This window comes from Eleutherodactylus coqui, chromosome 5 (assembly GCF_035609145.1).
Source record: "Eleutherodactylus coqui strain aEleCoq1 chromosome 5, aEleCoq1.hap1, whole genome shotgun sequence".
Classification (NCBI taxonomy): domain Eukaryota; kingdom Metazoa; phylum Chordata; class Amphibia; order Anura; family Eleutherodactylidae; genus Eleutherodactylus; species Eleutherodactylus coqui.
The window spans coordinates 134,188,540-134,204,625 of record NC_089841.1 but is presented as its reverse complement, the minus strand read 5'-3'; the positions used below and the strand labels follow the sequence as shown (position 1 = coordinate 134,204,625).

Below are 16,086 nucleotides of genomic sequence, written 5' to 3'. Positions count from 1 at the left end.
AACGCAAACGCAAGTGTGTGGGAGCCTTAAGGTAGTAGTAAATAGAGAAGCTGTGTTCCCAAAACTTTAAAGGGAATCAGAAATGGCAAAATCCTCAGTTTTCTTTTCCTGGAACAGCACAATGTTGTCCATGGGTTGTACCTGGTATTGCAGTTCAGTCACCTGAAGGGACAAAAATAGTTTTTTTTGTTTTTTTTTTCCTGGGGAAAAAACTGTAGAGCTATTTTTCTAATCTTACACAGCCCCTTTTAGGCTGCTTTCAGAAAAGTGTATTTTTACTTTGGATGTGGTCCATGTTTTACGGAGTGAAATACAGAGCTAGTGTAAATTAATGTATCTATTTACATGACCAGATTTTTTACAGTCCTGTTTTAAAAACGCAGTATGCACTATTTGGGTCCATTTTTTTGCCTCTGTATTTGCTTTCATTGGTATTCTTTTCTATTGGATGAAACCGGATATCTACTTACCCAGTAGAAAATAAAACCAGTGACAGAAAGTATGGAGGCAAATCTATATCAAACAATGATGAAATACTGATGACATGCAGTCACAGTGTCCTCTATAACACGCCTGTACTATGGATCTGTATTACAGACTCATCACAATACGCTCGTGTGAAACTGGCCTTAGGATAAGTTCACACATCACGGATTTATTGCAAAAAATTTTAGCTGTGGAATGCACACCGAAATTCTGCAACAAAATACTGTACAATGTTAACATTATCCCATTTACTTCCAGTGGAAGAAATCCGCAGTGGATTCTAGTTACACTGAGGATTTTCATTGTGGATTTCATTCATTGCAATGAAATGTGTGGAATCCATTGCTCAGTCTGCACCAAAATCTGCAAGAAACTCATATACAGATTTCATTGTGGATTTACTTATGGCAAATGTCTATGATGTGTGGACACAACCCAGGGCTTGTCATTAATTCATCTGGACAACATAGCCAAAAGTCATGGACAAGGACATTTGTTTTATTGACCACTTTGTATACTCAAATGATAAAGACTATAACTTATATCCACTCCTTGTAAAAAAGAAATTCAAGCACTTAGTAGAAGTTGGCAGAATTGAATGAAACTTTATTTGTATGATCTTAACATTGATATAAGTAAGGGATTACAAACTGAACCGTTAAATGGAGGCTCTAGTATCATACATGTTCTTTTAGTGATAAATCTGGTGACCGGGCTGGTCTCTGAAGTGTGACAATGTTGTAGAGACATTCCTGTGACATCCTTGCTATATGCTGCCGAGCGTTATCCTGCTGGAAAATGCCTCCATGAGAAGAACACATTGTAACTGCAGGATGTCCTAAACATATCGCTGAGCTGTCACTGTCCTCCTACCACTAATATGGGTGATTAACTGTTGTATGCGATGGCCACCCAGACCATCACACCAGCAGTGGGGGCAGTGTGCCGCGCCACAGCAAAGGAAGAATTGAGGCACTCACCCCTAGGTCTTCAGACATGAATACAGCCATCATCCTTGCCCAAACTAAACCTGGATTTGTCACTGAAGCCTTCCAGTTTTGTTGTTTACGACACCACTGCAAATAGAGGCAACAGTGGGTGGGTGTCAAAAGCAGTACACATAATGGGCGATGTGGGACCGAATGTCCTTCAGCCAAGTGCCTGGAAATGGTTCAGACATGGGCCTGTGTTGATGGAAGGCAAGGAGTTCTTCAATGAAAGCCTTCAAACAGAGGCTGAACAGACCTCTGTCTGGAATGATTTGGTGAATTCCGCATTGAGCAGAGGGTTGGACCAGATGACCCTGGAGGTCCGTTCCAATTCTGATTCTACAATGGTGCCACTTGTCTCTGGATGGCGAAGAACAAAACAATTATAGCTACTCGTGCTTGTTGGATGATCAGATGATTATCTCTACTGGTGGTCTATCAAGGGCGTCCCGAGCCCGATCGCCTTGTGTGTATGTTCCCTCACACATCCACTGGTACCAATACCTCCTAACAGTCTTGTGGTGAGCAATTCATTGATATGACCATCCAGCTTCTCGCATTCTAATAATGCTCCCTACTCAAATTCTGTTAACTGGGTGAAATCTCTTTGATTGTGTCGTATAGGCGTCTATTGGTCAACAAGCTCTACACAAGCGGAAAAAGAGGTCGGTACACACAAGTAGCCTCTGAGAGCCTTTTTATAGGCCAAGGGTGGAACTATTTGAGAATCTCAGGTGGCAAGACCGTTCATCTAATCATGCCACAACTGTAATCATTTGCATATCTGCCTGAGATGTAACTGCATGCCGGGTTTTGCCTAGGTGCTTGATTTTTTAACAAAGAGTGTATATGTATAGCTGAGAATAGGAAAACAACAGTAGTGCATACTGTGAACCATAAAAAGATGACACTTTTTAGTACAATAATCTGCATAAGCTCTTCCAGCTTTAAAAATGATCTTGGATACATCTAATTTTATTTCATTACTGACACAGGCCAAAAGCCTTTATTTGCACTGCCTTTAGGTGAATATACAGATGGTTGACAGTCCTAATGTCAAATTATGTTTAATGTACATAAATGTAAGTTTATACACTCTTAGGGTGCCTTCACACTGATGATAAAATTGTGCAATTTTTGCTCGATGCGAGAGTGAGTAAAAACACAGAATTATGAAAAAAATGATTTTCGATGGATTGATTCCCATTTGCGATGTTTTTACTCTTGCCATGCTGTGTGGAAAAAAATTGCAGCATGTCCTAGATTTCTGCGATATCAGCAATTGCACTCAATGGGGTCGGCGGCGGCAGCAGCACCGAACCCATTAAAAACAATGGGGGAACTCCATGATCCTCTGCGGCGGCTGTGACAACCGCAGCGGTGGATTTCTTCACTCCCACAGTGATGTGAGGCTGTTTGCATGTGAAAACGCCTCGCATCCACGGGTTTCATATGAATGGCGAGGGCGATATCAGGCCATGCTTTGCTGCCCAAATTTGCCCTCACCAGTGTGAAGGATCCCTTAGGATGAGAGAAAACATTTCAACATTCCATATGAAATTGTATAATGCTGAGTAAAATGCAAATAGGAAAGATCTTGCGGATAGCGATGAAGAGTAAGTTGAACCATAGCAGACAGTGCCAGGTAGCTGCTGCGAAGGCTGACAAATTTATGAAAAGCCTTTAAAGAAGCCAAAATACATATAACATCATATTTATGCCTTAGAAGTCCATAGCGGACTAGACAATGAAACACAGTGTGTTTGAGGCAGTAAAAGGATTTAAAAGGTTATTCGGCGAATAAAAGCCTTTCAGGTTTTCACCTATCCACTGGAAGGTGAAAACTGATAGATCAGTGGCTGGCGAACTGCTTGGAACAGTCTTCCCCCATTTTTAGATGCAGCGTTGCTACTCCCAATTGCTGTAACATCACTTTGAATGGAATGCTGGCACCTGTGCAGCCGCCACTCTATTTTAGTGGGGCTGCCGGAGATAGCCGAGTACAAAGTGCTTCACTACTTCTGTCAGCATCATTCAAATTATTTCAATAGCAGCCGTGCATATACGACCACCATTCCATTCAAACTGACATTTATAGAGATTGGAAGAAGCGACCATGCAGGGAGAAAGACAGGCAACAAGGGTCCTTGATTGTAGGATCAGTGGGGGTCCCAGTGGTCAAACCTCTACTGATCTATCTTATTTACCTATCCAGTGGATGGGTGAAAACTTGGGGAAAAAAAGTTTACTTTCCAGAATACCCCTTTAATTACGGTGTATATATATGGTAACGATCATTTTGGTAGCTACAACTTTATGTTGCCTTCCTCTGGGTCAACACTGCATGATTAGTCAGACTCAAAGGGCTTTTTAAAAAGATATCAACAATCCCTTTTACTACTATTTCTGTTATGTTTGTGATCACAACTATTCATTCTCTCTAGGAATATCCACTCCATATGGAGCGTAGATCATGCTATGGCTTGGCACCTAGGGGAGGACTTCCGCAAAGATTCTGCTGGTTGGGCACGTGATAAATGCTTGAAATGGCATGCAAGTGACAAGAAGCTTCCAGATTTTCTTTCAGAGATCATAGACTGTCCATGCACACAAGCACAATCAAGGGCAGATATGGGCAGGTTTCATGTATGTTATTTGCTAAACACATAACTCTTTGGAATTGTCTTTATTGCCAATATACTGGGGCTTATTTACTAATACAGTCTAAATGTTAGACTGTGCAAATGTAGATGACACCGTCTTAAAATGCACCAGATGTAGCTCTGTTTAATGATACATCTGTTGAATTTTAAGACTATGTAGTGTAAGTTTTGACTACCTATTTGGCTTAGTTGACACCAAAAGTTGTGGCCAAAATTTGGTGCAATTTTTTTTAAAATTTGGTACAAATTTTAGCACAATGTTGGCCACGCTCCTTTTTCTGAAAAGTTGGAAAAAGTGTTCAAAAGACATCGTATATGCATTGTGTGACATTTACTACTAGAGTTGCAGCCTCTGAATGTAAATAATAATGTTCGTATTCACTGACAGCAAGCCACTATTTCCATATCCACATTCTTGAGGGACTATAAATGTTATTGCAGACATGGCACTTGCTAACACTATGTTAGCACTAAAGTCCTATCCTCATGTTACTTGTTTACAGTACCTCTGAGAAGGGTTCAAACTCCATCTGATGGAAATAATCAGACTAATGGGAAAAGTATTTCAGTATATATGTATATAAAGGCTAGATACTGATGGTGGCTGTAGTCCAACTCAGCAGTAATTGAATACCCTTGCATGACACAAAAGAGGCTCTTTCCTCAGTGAGAAACACATAGTATAAATGGCTTAGAAGTATAATGTACGTACAATGAAGACACTAACATTTCAGAAACTATTCCACAACTAATGAAGCAATATTTTTACATTGCAGCCTGATTATGGATGTGACATTGATTCAGGAAGTGTGTGCACATACCATCAAGGAGCTAAGCATTGTGTCAGAGCGATCTATGGCAGGTAATATGTCTTATTACGTCCTGGTTAGAAATGAGTTAAATTTTCGAAAGTTTAGTACAGCCAGTTTACCGAATTTTGTGAAAAAGTTCGGTTTGGTCAGAATTAGTATAAACTGAACCAGAAATTCATGCAAACCTCAAAATCTAGTGGCAGTGGTGGTAGTTGTTCAATGGTTATTGCTGTCACTCATGTTGGCCTTGGTCATATTTGAACCTGAGACATCAATGTTACAAGGTAACAATGCAAACCATTGAACCACCATGCTGCTTCTTCCTTTTCAAGAGAAGGAAGATAACAACAAGAATAAGAAACACAAAGAGAACATACAAACTTCATGCAGATGTTGCCCTCAATCAGCTTTGAATCTAGAACTCCAACGCTGCAATGCTACAGTGCCAACCACTGAGCCTCCACCACTGCCATTTCAGGGCTCTTAGATAGTGCTCAGTACTAGTTCTAGGACCTTTATGAACTTCCAGTTCAGCTAAAATGATCCGCCTAAAGTTTGGGTTCTACGCGAACTGAACTTTTAGCAAAGTCCAACTTGAAGCAGGGTTCTACTGGTTTGGTTTGCTCAACACTATTTTCCTGGTCACTGTACTAGTTACAACTGCATTTTTAACTACTCTAGAACATAACAGTACTAAAGTATTTAAAAAATTAATATGGTCTAATATACACATGAATAGTATAATGTTCTTGTGATTATCTATCTATCTATCTATCTATCTATCTATCTATCTATCTATCTCATATCTATCCCATATCTATCTATCTATCTATCTATCTATCTATCTATCTATCTATCTATCTCATATCTATCTATCTAATCTATCACATTAACATTATACCATTATTACATTTTATATGTTAGATATAATACAGTGGTATAATAAACAACCCAATTGGGTTGGCTGGAATATTGTGCCTTTTTTGTTATACCCTGTGCTGAAAAAAGCATCCCACAGCTTTATACTACTTGATTACCACTTGGTAGACACACTGTTGGCAGCAGATAGAATGCCAACTACACCGAGCAGCATTGTTAGAGGGCACTGGGGTGTGGAGACTGCTAATAAATGCTGATATCCCTGATGCATAATATATCAATCCACTCTTCTATCTAAGGACAGAAGGCAGGCAAGCACGACCGTAGACCACCGGGGAAGTTTAAATTGGTGTGAAATATTCTTTGCCTGCTCGCTGTTGTATACCCCTGGGTACATCCTATAGTTACTATAATACTACTACACAGCTAGCTTGCGGGTAAATTGTGTTTCTGTTACATAATACATGTAATTTGTCCATCACAGGATGCCAATAACCGTCCATGGATCTTGCCAAACACGACAAGGTTACAGTTCAGCTCAGTTCACAGTATTACCAGCAGTGTTTTCAGTGGAGTGGTTTATTGTGGTGGTTTTCACCAAGATCAAAGTCTATATCATTATTATCCATTTTAAAGTTCAGTTAATTCCAGGATGTGGTACAAATGAAAAAGTAGGAGTTTAACTGCATTCAAACTACGTACAACTACATTATTTTAAAACAGAAATGATAAGCATCAACAAAATGACTAACAAATTGGTCTGGGGGGAGAGAGGACCCTGCCTGTAAGGGCCTACAGTGTACAGGGGAAGAGGGAAGGAGTAGGCGAGGGTATAAGGTGGTCTTGGTGGGTCGGAAGCAGGATTACTGTAGGTTGTAGGCTGCTATGAAGAGCTACGTTTTCTGGGTTCTTTTGAAGGTTTCCGAAGTGGCGGAGAGTCTGATGCTTTGACGTAGTGAGTATAGGTGATACATGGGAGAAATTCTGGAGAAGATTGTATGAGGAGCACGCTGGGTGAGTGCAGAGGAGAAGGTCTTGTGAGGACCGGAGGTTACGTGTGGGGAGGTATTGATATATTAGGGCAGAGATTTATGGAGGGAATATATTGTAGACAGCCTCTCTGGGCAATGGGCAGCTAGTGAAGGGATTGGTAGGTGCAGCCTGTAAAATGCCCTCTCCACATACAAACCAGACTATATTGTTTTCAGACCTAAACACTCATGTCTAACCACCTCACTCAACATCCCTTCTAGACTTTTCAATCTCAATCAAAGGCCCCACACTTTCACCAGTTCTACAAGTCCACTGTGGATTAGCTGGGCAGCAGAGTTAAGGACAGATTGCAGGGGCACAGATCAGTACATTTGATAGCGTCTGTGATGGGTACTACTGCTCTGTCTCATTCAAGTACTGAGGTGCAGTTGGGCAAGACAATCTAACAGTACTGTAGGCATATCTGTAAACATCTGAGTGCCATTCAGACAAAAACAGATACCGCATTGTCCAGACATATCAATGAATTTCATAGAAGTGATACTGAAACAGTTATTAGAGCCACTACTATTACATGTTCACTTTATATGTGTTGGTTAGTTAAACTGCATCATTGGTTTACAAATTTTTTATTATAGATTAAGCCCCATTTACATGCAACCATTATCACTCAAAATTCGTTCAAATGAGCATATGAGCAATAATCATTGCATGTAAACCCTACCATCGTTCACTGGATGATTTTTAGGTGAGCCTAAAATCCATTGTTCAGCCAGAGAGGGGTAACCGGGACCACATGCTGTGTTCTGCATGGGAGCGCTTATTACATTGTATTCAGCTGACAGCCTGTGCAAGAACAAAGGAGCTGATTGTAGAGCTCTGACCACCTGCTGAGTTTCGAAGCAGCTCCTGGAGGCTCATTTACATGCAAATTAAGCTAATAAATTGCTAATGTCACTAGTGTCCATTAGCACTTTATGCAAAATGATGACTAGAACTGTCAGTCTTTTAATTCTTTGAAAGATTGTCTTTGCATGTAAATGTGCTTTTAGTTGTAGCTCATTGCTCTTGCCCTACCTATTTTAGTTGTGTGATGCAAATTTTACAGTAAGAAGTCCTACTGTAAAAGTCCTAAAATAAAGCCTATCTGCATAAAAAGAAATAGACTATTAATAATACATCACCTATCAGGTGCTGTCAGCTCTGGCGTGCGTCTCCTCTGCGGCTCTGGCACACTTTTCTGTAGCCTTCAGACAGCCCTTCAGGCAGGTTTAAAATCCCTGCCTCCAGGAAGCGCTGGCTGTGATTGGTTCTCGAGCGTCATTGAAGACTGAAGATTGAAGACTACAGAAAAGTGTGCCGGAGCTACAGAGGAGACACGCCGAAGCTGACGGTGCCTGATAGGTAATGTATTTTTTTTTTAGGCAGATAAGGCATATTTTTGGGGTAGGGCTTTTATTTCAAGTAGGACTTACTATTTGGAGTAGGTTAGTGCCATCACCAACACCGTGGTGACACTTAACTTGCAGTGTTGGTTTTGTCATATACTGCTACACTGTGGCGACACCTAGCTTTCATTCAGAAAATTGTTCAGTGTAAACATAGCCAACAATGATGATTATTCATTCGCTTATCATTCATTTCATGCAACCATGAAAATCATTATTGGCTCATTCACTAATCATTTGCTTTAAATATTGATCTTCAGTCGTTCTCATTCACTTATACATAGAGATGAGCGACTATACTCGTTTCGAGTAATTACTCGATCGAGCACCGCGATTTTCGAGTACTTCCGTACTCGGGTGAAAAGATTCGGGGGGCGGGGGGAGGCGTAGGGGAGCGGAGGGGTTGCAGCGGGGAACAGGGGGGAGCCCTCTCTCTTTCCCTCTCCCCCCCACTCCCCGCTGCAACCCCCCACTCACCCACGGCGCCCCCCGAATCTTTTCCCCGAATACGGAAGTACTCGAAAATTGCGGCGCTCGGGCGAAAAAGGGGCGTGGCCGAGTAGGTTCGCTCATCTCTACTTATACAGTGAATGTGACAACTGAACGATTTAGCAAGTGAATGAGCCAACCATGCATCTGCTGTATAAACAAGCTGCCCAAGTGAACTCAAATCGTTAGTTGCAAAAGCACCCTAAGCCTGGGTTCCCACACAGCGGACTCCCGGTAGAAATCTCGCGGTTTGGCCGCAGCGAAAAACCGCAAGATTTCCGCCGGTAGAAGCGCTGCTTCAAAACCCGCGGCACTTAGCCGTGGGTTTTGAAGCGGCCCGGCCGTTCGCTCTTCGGCTGCGGCCGGCGCTCCCATAGGGGAGAGCGTGGACGCAGCAGACGAAGAAAAAGAATGAACATGCTGCGGTCGGCTAATCCGCTCCGCAGTGCCGGCTTCTGCCACGGAAGATTTGCTGTCCCATGTGGACGAGATTTCTGAGAAATCTCGTCCACATGGCTGGCCAATCCCGGGATTAGCGGCCACAGGCGGATTTGCTGCGGCGAAGAATTTCCACGGCAAATCCGCCCCGTATGAACCCAGCCTAAAGCATATCAGCCATGTTATTAGTTATATATGGGTATCTTATGAAAACAAATAAAGGTTATATTTTAACTCTGTATAAGGACATATTACTTAGGTGGGCTATTTTGTATATATAGCCTATTAACAACACTATGAAATTTTCCAGTACTGAACTTCAGTCCAACATGAATATACTTTTGAGAGCCAGTAAATCGAAGCTACCAGGAAATGGAAAATTGCAGGTCTAAGAGTAGGTGATTCCATCTTGAGAGGACAATTTTACAAATGCAAAGCTTTTTGGCGCCATCCAAGCACTTGCATGGGAGACCTTGAGTGCTACTTGGGTTGAATCTTACACTTTCCTGGTCTACAAATCTACATCAAGTTCCATTAAGACTGCACTTATACGGAATGAATATGAAAAATCTACTAGTGAGGGAAGAATGTTTTGTGCTCTATATATATTTTACAAATTCGTTTTTTTATTTCTCCCTAGTCCTAAATACGCCGCAGGACAGCAGTGCTGCTATGACGAAAGGGGAATCCAAGTCCTTACTAGCGATTCAGTAGGGGGTAGCACCCCTGACCGAGGTCATGACTGGGGGTCCCCTCCATACAGAAAGCCCCCCAGAGTCCCTGGGTTCTCACACTGGCTGTATGATGTGATCACTTTCTACTACTGTTGTCTGTGGTCCCATAACTGCCAGTACTACCTAGAACTAAGACCCTCCAGTGACTGCCGCACATACAAGCCCCCAAAAATCGGTAAGTAATTATACGTATATTCCAATACTATGCTGAAAATGAAACAATGATCTTAGAATAAAGCGTTCTTCACATGGTTGTTATGGTCTATTGTTTAGCACTGAGTGCTTTATAGATTTCACTGTTTGATCATTTGATTACTGGAGAATGGTCTACTCTATGCTGTACTATAGCATTGATATTCAGACAACAAATAGCATTGTTATTTTAGAACCATCCTGTATGACGCTGATAATTAGACACATGTACAGTATGTATACATACATAGAGATGTAGCAAAGTTTAACTTGAATTTTATAACTTTTTGTGATAAGTTATTTTATTTCTCACCATTAAAAGCTATTGTGCGGTTACCGTAACACAGCAAAACTCATTATAAAGCGAATAAAGGGGAAAATACACTGTGTCGGAGGAAGTTATCTTAAAGGGGTTGTCCCGCGGCAGCAAGTGGGTCTATACACTTCTGTATGGCCATATTAATGCACTTTGTAATGTACATTGTGCATTAATTATGAGCCATACAGAAGTTATAAAAAGTTTTTCACTTACCTGCTCCGTTGCTAGCGTCCTCGTTCCCATGGAGCCGACTAATTTTCGCCCTCCGATGGCCAAATTAGCCGCGCTTGCGCAGTCCGGGTCTTCTGCTCTCTTCAATGGAGCTGCTCGTGCAGAATGCCGGCTCCGTGTAGCTCCGCCCCGTCACGTGCTGATTCCAGCCAATCAGGAGGCTGGAATCGGCAATGGACTGCACAGAAGAGCTGCGGTCCACGGAGGGAGCAGACCCCGGCGGCCATCTTCAGCAGGTAAGTATGAAGACGCCGGACCGCCGGGATTCAGGTAAGCGCTGAGCGGTTTGTTTTTTTAACCCCTGCATCGGGGTTGTCTCGCGCCGAACGGGGGGGGGGGGGGGGGGGGGTTAAAAAAAAAAAAACCCGTTTCGGCGCGGGACAACCCCTTTAATGCAGTAAAGGGGTTGTCCAGTTGTAAACTATTAATTGCCTCTCCTTAGGACAGGCTAGGAATAGTAGATCAATGGGGATCTGCCAATTGAGATTCCTGACAATCAGTTTTTCACCAGATCAATATGCTTGCGCATTGAGCTGATTTCTACAGGAAGAAGACAGCTCCGTACCCACTATAGTGGCCAGGAATGGCATTACAGGCCAAGTCTCCATGGAAGTGAATGACCTGCAAAGCCAACACTTGCCACTGCAGTGGAAACAGAGTTGTCTGATTAATGCAGAAATCAGCTCAGTGCATGAGAGCAGTGGCCACTGAACAGCTGATCAGTAGGGGTTCTGAGCAGTGAACTCTGACCAATCTGCTATTCATGGCGTACCATAAGGATAGTCCATCAATAATTTACAACTGAAGAACCTCTTTAAGTCTCAAGTTAAACTTTGCTACAGCTGTAGTTATTTGTACATCGCATAACAGTACATGCAATGAGGGAGCAACAGAAGTTATTTCACAGGGCTCTATGCACCCTAAAGGGGTATTCCCATCTTATAAAGCAGTAGCATATCGCTAGATTTTAAAAAACGCAAAATGAAGAAAAATAGGGCATACCATGTTTTTTTTTTTTTACAACGTCGCATGAGTGAAAACATCACAAATGTGAAGGAAACCATTGAAAATCATTGGTGTCAAAATTCTGCATTTTCACTCATTCTCATCGCGTGAAAGTCGCACGATTTTATCGCCAGTGTGAAGGCAGCCCAACTTTCCTCTTTTTTTTAATTTGTGCAGTAAGGGGTTGGGGTGCTTTTACCCGGGATGACCTGTCATGTTATCCCAGGGATGATTATTCTTGTTACAGAGACACCTCTGTAAGAGCAGCCTAACAAGTTGCATAGCTTTTTGGGGAAATGTGTTAGCCTTAGGGCGAGCACCCACTGGCGTTTTTTTACCTGCGTTTTGCGTTTTGCGTTTTTCCTGCACAGGCATAGAGATAACATGTGTTCCTGTCCACTGTCGTTTTTTTTGCGTTGCGTTTGCGTTTTTAACATAGGAACTGTCAGTTGCATATGTGTCCCTATTTTTCTCCTAATGCACCCATGAATGTCAATGGAAATTAACGGAAAACGCCGCGAAAACGCCGCGAAAAACGCGCGGAAAAAACGCGGGAAACGCCGCGAAAACGCTGCGTTTTTTTCCTGCGGAGAACGCAAACGCCAGTGGGTGCTCGCCCTAAGGGTGCCCACCCACTACAGTTTTTTTTCACTGCGAAATTCGCAGCGTTTTTTTTTCTGCAGGGGTCTATGGGACTTGTAATGTTAAGGGCGCCTACCCATTTGCGATTTTTTTTCCTGCGATGTTTTGCGTTTTTTCTCGAGCAATTAGTATAGAATGTGTTCTTGTCCATCTGGTTTTTTTTTTCCGTTTCGTGGGTTTTTTTCACATAGGAACTGTCAGTTGCATATGTCTCCTTATTTTTCTCTTAATGCACCCATGATTGTCAATGGAGGGCTGCAAAAAACGCGCAAAAAAGCCGCGAAAAATGCACGGAAAATGCCACAAAAATGGCGCGGAAATCGCGCAAAAAATGCGCGAAAACGCAGCGTTTTTCACGCACGAAAATCAGCAACGCAAGTGGGTAGGCACCCTTAAATCGCGATCGCGCAAAATTGCAATTTACCATGAAATTTACCGTGATTTTGCGCGATCGCGATTTTAACATTACAAGTCCCATAGACCCCTGCAGAAAAAAAAAACGCTGCGAATTTCGCAGTGGAAAAAACACTGTAGTGGGTAGTCACCCTTATGGAAGAAGTACAGAGATTTCAGAGTTCTTACTTAGGCCAGGTACACTATGTAGCCAACTGGTCACGGTGCAGCATAGGGGTTGGGGGGTTCCCTTTTGAGATTCCTTTCTTATTGGATTTGCAGTATATTGTTTGAAAGTTGCCACATTTAGAGAAACATGTTAACTTTACAGGGGCAAAGTTTAAGAAATTCTAGTCACTGTTAGTTTAGTCATGTAGCAGGGGATCTATCATGCTGAAAGTGGCATATGACGCATGCAATATTTCGTGCACAACTTGCCAGTGCAAAAAATTAGCAACTATTTATGCCTGCTCATAGTAGCTGAAAAAAAGTGATTGCGGTTTATTGGAAGGGGAATGCTCACCACAGCCTGACAGATTATACCAGACTGACATAAATTATACCAGAAATCAGTACTGTTGTTCTTGTCTCCACCAGAAGAATGAGTGGAGGCAAGCTGCATGTCCACAATTTGATTGGCTGGAGCAGAGAATGGGTCAAGGCTGTCTCCACTGGTACCCTGCTGGTGTCCCATATGTGCTCTGAGCTCCGCTATCATACTTCCCCCAGCGACCTTCTCCCGTGCCAATGCTGTCATTCACCCCTCCCCCCCCCCCCCCCCCCCTCTCCGCTGCATTCCCTGTTGTCACTGCCCCTGGTGCTCTGATTTCTCCAATCCCTGCTCCGCCGCAGTCAGTTGCCCGCTGTCAGTCTCCTTGCCGGCCTAGTACCCTGTTGTATACAAGCTAGAGGCGGCACAAGATGTGAAACCAGCGGGCATGGAGGCTCTAGTACCCTGTTGGGCCACTTCTAGCTTGGATACAAAATGTGATACAGGTGGACATGAAGGCTCTAGTACCCTGTTGTACCACCTCTAACTTTTATACAAGATGTAATACAGCTGTGCATGGGGGCTCTAGTACCCTGTTGTACTTCCTCTAGCTTGGATACAAGATGTGATACCAGCAGGCATGGAGGGGTACAGGTTCTGTATTGCATCCTCTGGCATATCGACCCACATTTGCAGTAACTGAGCCTCTAGATCGTGCAAACTCATAGGCTGTCAAAGTTGGCATCCCAGATGGTCCCATACATGTTCTGTTGGTGATAAATGGAAGTGTGGCAATGTTGTGGAGACATTCCTGTGACCCCCTGCAGTGTGCGGCCGAGTATTTTCCTGCTGGAAAATGCCTCTTGGAAGCCGCCGTGAGAGGAACACATGTGGCTGCAGGATGTCCTGAACATATCGCTGAGCTGTCATTGTTCCTCGTACCACTACTGGGGGGACCGACTGTTATATGCAATGGCCCCCTAGACCATCACACCAGCAGTGGGGGCAGTGTGCTGCACAGCAAAGGTATGTTTGAGGCGCTCACCCCTAGGTTTGCAGACATGAACATGGCCGTCGTCAGTGCCCAAACCAAACCTGGATTCGTCAATGAAGACACCCTGATTCCACTCCGTAGTAGTTGAGCTTCATCTTTCATGACACCTCTGCAAACAGAGCTGATGATGCATGGGTGTCATAGGCAGTACACATAATGGGCACGGTAGGACCAAATATCCTTCAGCCAAGCGCCTGGAAATGGTTCCAGCAGACACAGGGGCTGTAACGATGGTGCCACCTGTCTCAGGATGATGGACAACAAAACAGTTGGAGCTGTGCATGCTTCTCAGATGATCCTCTCTACTGCTGGTCTGTTGGGTCACCTTGTGTGCATACCCTCATGCATCCACTGGTCCCAACACCCCCTAGCGGTCTGGTCAGAAAAGCCTAGATGGCGGGAAATTCATCGATACGACGATTCAGCTCCTTGCATTCCAATAATGCGCCCCCTCTCAAAGTCTGCTAATGGGCGAAAGCTCTTTGATTGAGTCGTAGAAGCATGGAAAAAGAGGTCACTGCACACAAGCCTTTCAGAGCCTTTTTATAGGCCAAGGGTAGAACACCTTTTAGGGTCTCAGGTGACAAGACCGTTCATCTAATCACCCCACAACTCTAATCATTTGCATATCTGCCTGAGATGTAACTGCATGCCGAGATTTGCAGCAAAACGACAACTCCTTCTAGGGGCTTTTTTTTTTTTTACAATGAGTGCATTGAAAAGACTGCACCTCCTAATACATTCAATGCCTCTTGATCCTGTAGGGACCATATTAAGGCTGGCATTTGAAATGCAGGTCTTAAAAAATTCCTTGCTTCGGATGTTAAATTCAAAGTTGACCGTACACACATAGATACATTTTATTGTTAAGGCTCGGCGCGCACACGGCTAGCCTTCTATATGGAAAGTATAACTGCGTGAGAACATGTACAAAATAAGATGCATTCTGACTCTAGGTCCTGTTACTTTACATGACATTATATTACATTTATCTGGGGAAGTGTCATCACAAGATATTTTTCTGAAGCCATATTGCCATCTAGTGGAAAATAGGAATATTGCAGGTTTAATGTAAAGCAAAATGTGCAATGCAGTTGTCATTTAAGTTTAATGTATATAATGAAATGAAAATTTAGTGGGTGATAAAATCTGACACTTTATGGCTTATAAAATTTAAATTTCAAATTAAATTCCAGATTTATCATGCAGATGGTTCAACACATCACAAATAAATGACTCTTTTCTTTAAAAAAATCCCAAGAAAATCAAGAATGTATTAAGTATGGCACGCAGCCTATTGATCTAATTTGACCACTCAACAGATAAATCTAATAACCGACATCATTCAAAGTTACTTGCATGAACTTAAAATCTTGTTGATGAAGGCTAATTAATGAAGCATATAAGACTGACAGCAGAAAAGAGCACATGGTCCATCTAGTCCGCTCTTATATTATTTCTCCCTTGGGATACATATATGCTTAACCCAGGCAGCTTGAATTCATTTTTTGATTTTCCAACCACGTTTGCTGGAAGTAAAAAAAAAAACCTTCTGACGTTGCTTCTGATTTTCTCCCAACTAATCCCAGATTGTGTCTCCTTGCTCTAGTGTTAGGTTTCTTATTAAAAGCACTTCCCTCCTGAACCTTATTAAAATGTGTAAATATGTTTAAAGATTTTGATTATGTTCCCCCTTCTTTCCTCCAGGATATACAAATTAAGTTCTTACAAATGGTCAGTAGATTTTCAAACAACTTGTACTTACATGATAACCAATGTAATAACTAGCAACAGTGCAAATACTGTTTTTGTGCTGAAAAATTACTATT

General features: G+C 42.6%; 1 protein-coding gene across 4 annotated transcripts in view; it reads left to right on the top strand.

Annotated features, from left to right (window-relative positions):
* LOC136627798 (uncharacterized) overlaps positions 1-16,086 on the top strand; it is a 158,593-nt gene that overhangs the window by 82,322 nt on the left and 60,185 nt on the right. For all 4 annotated transcript variants that reach the window (XM_066603194.1, XM_066603196.1, XM_066603193.1 and 1 more), the window contains 3 exons: positions 3,920-4,121; positions 4,915-5,000; positions 9,838-10,106. In XM_066603194.1, coding sequence (XP_066459291.1) covers positions 3,920-4,121; positions 4,915-5,000; positions 9,838-10,106 — 557 coding nt within the window. The remainder of the gene's footprint in view (positions 1-3,919; positions 4,122-4,914; positions 5,001-9,837; positions 10,107-16,086) is intronic.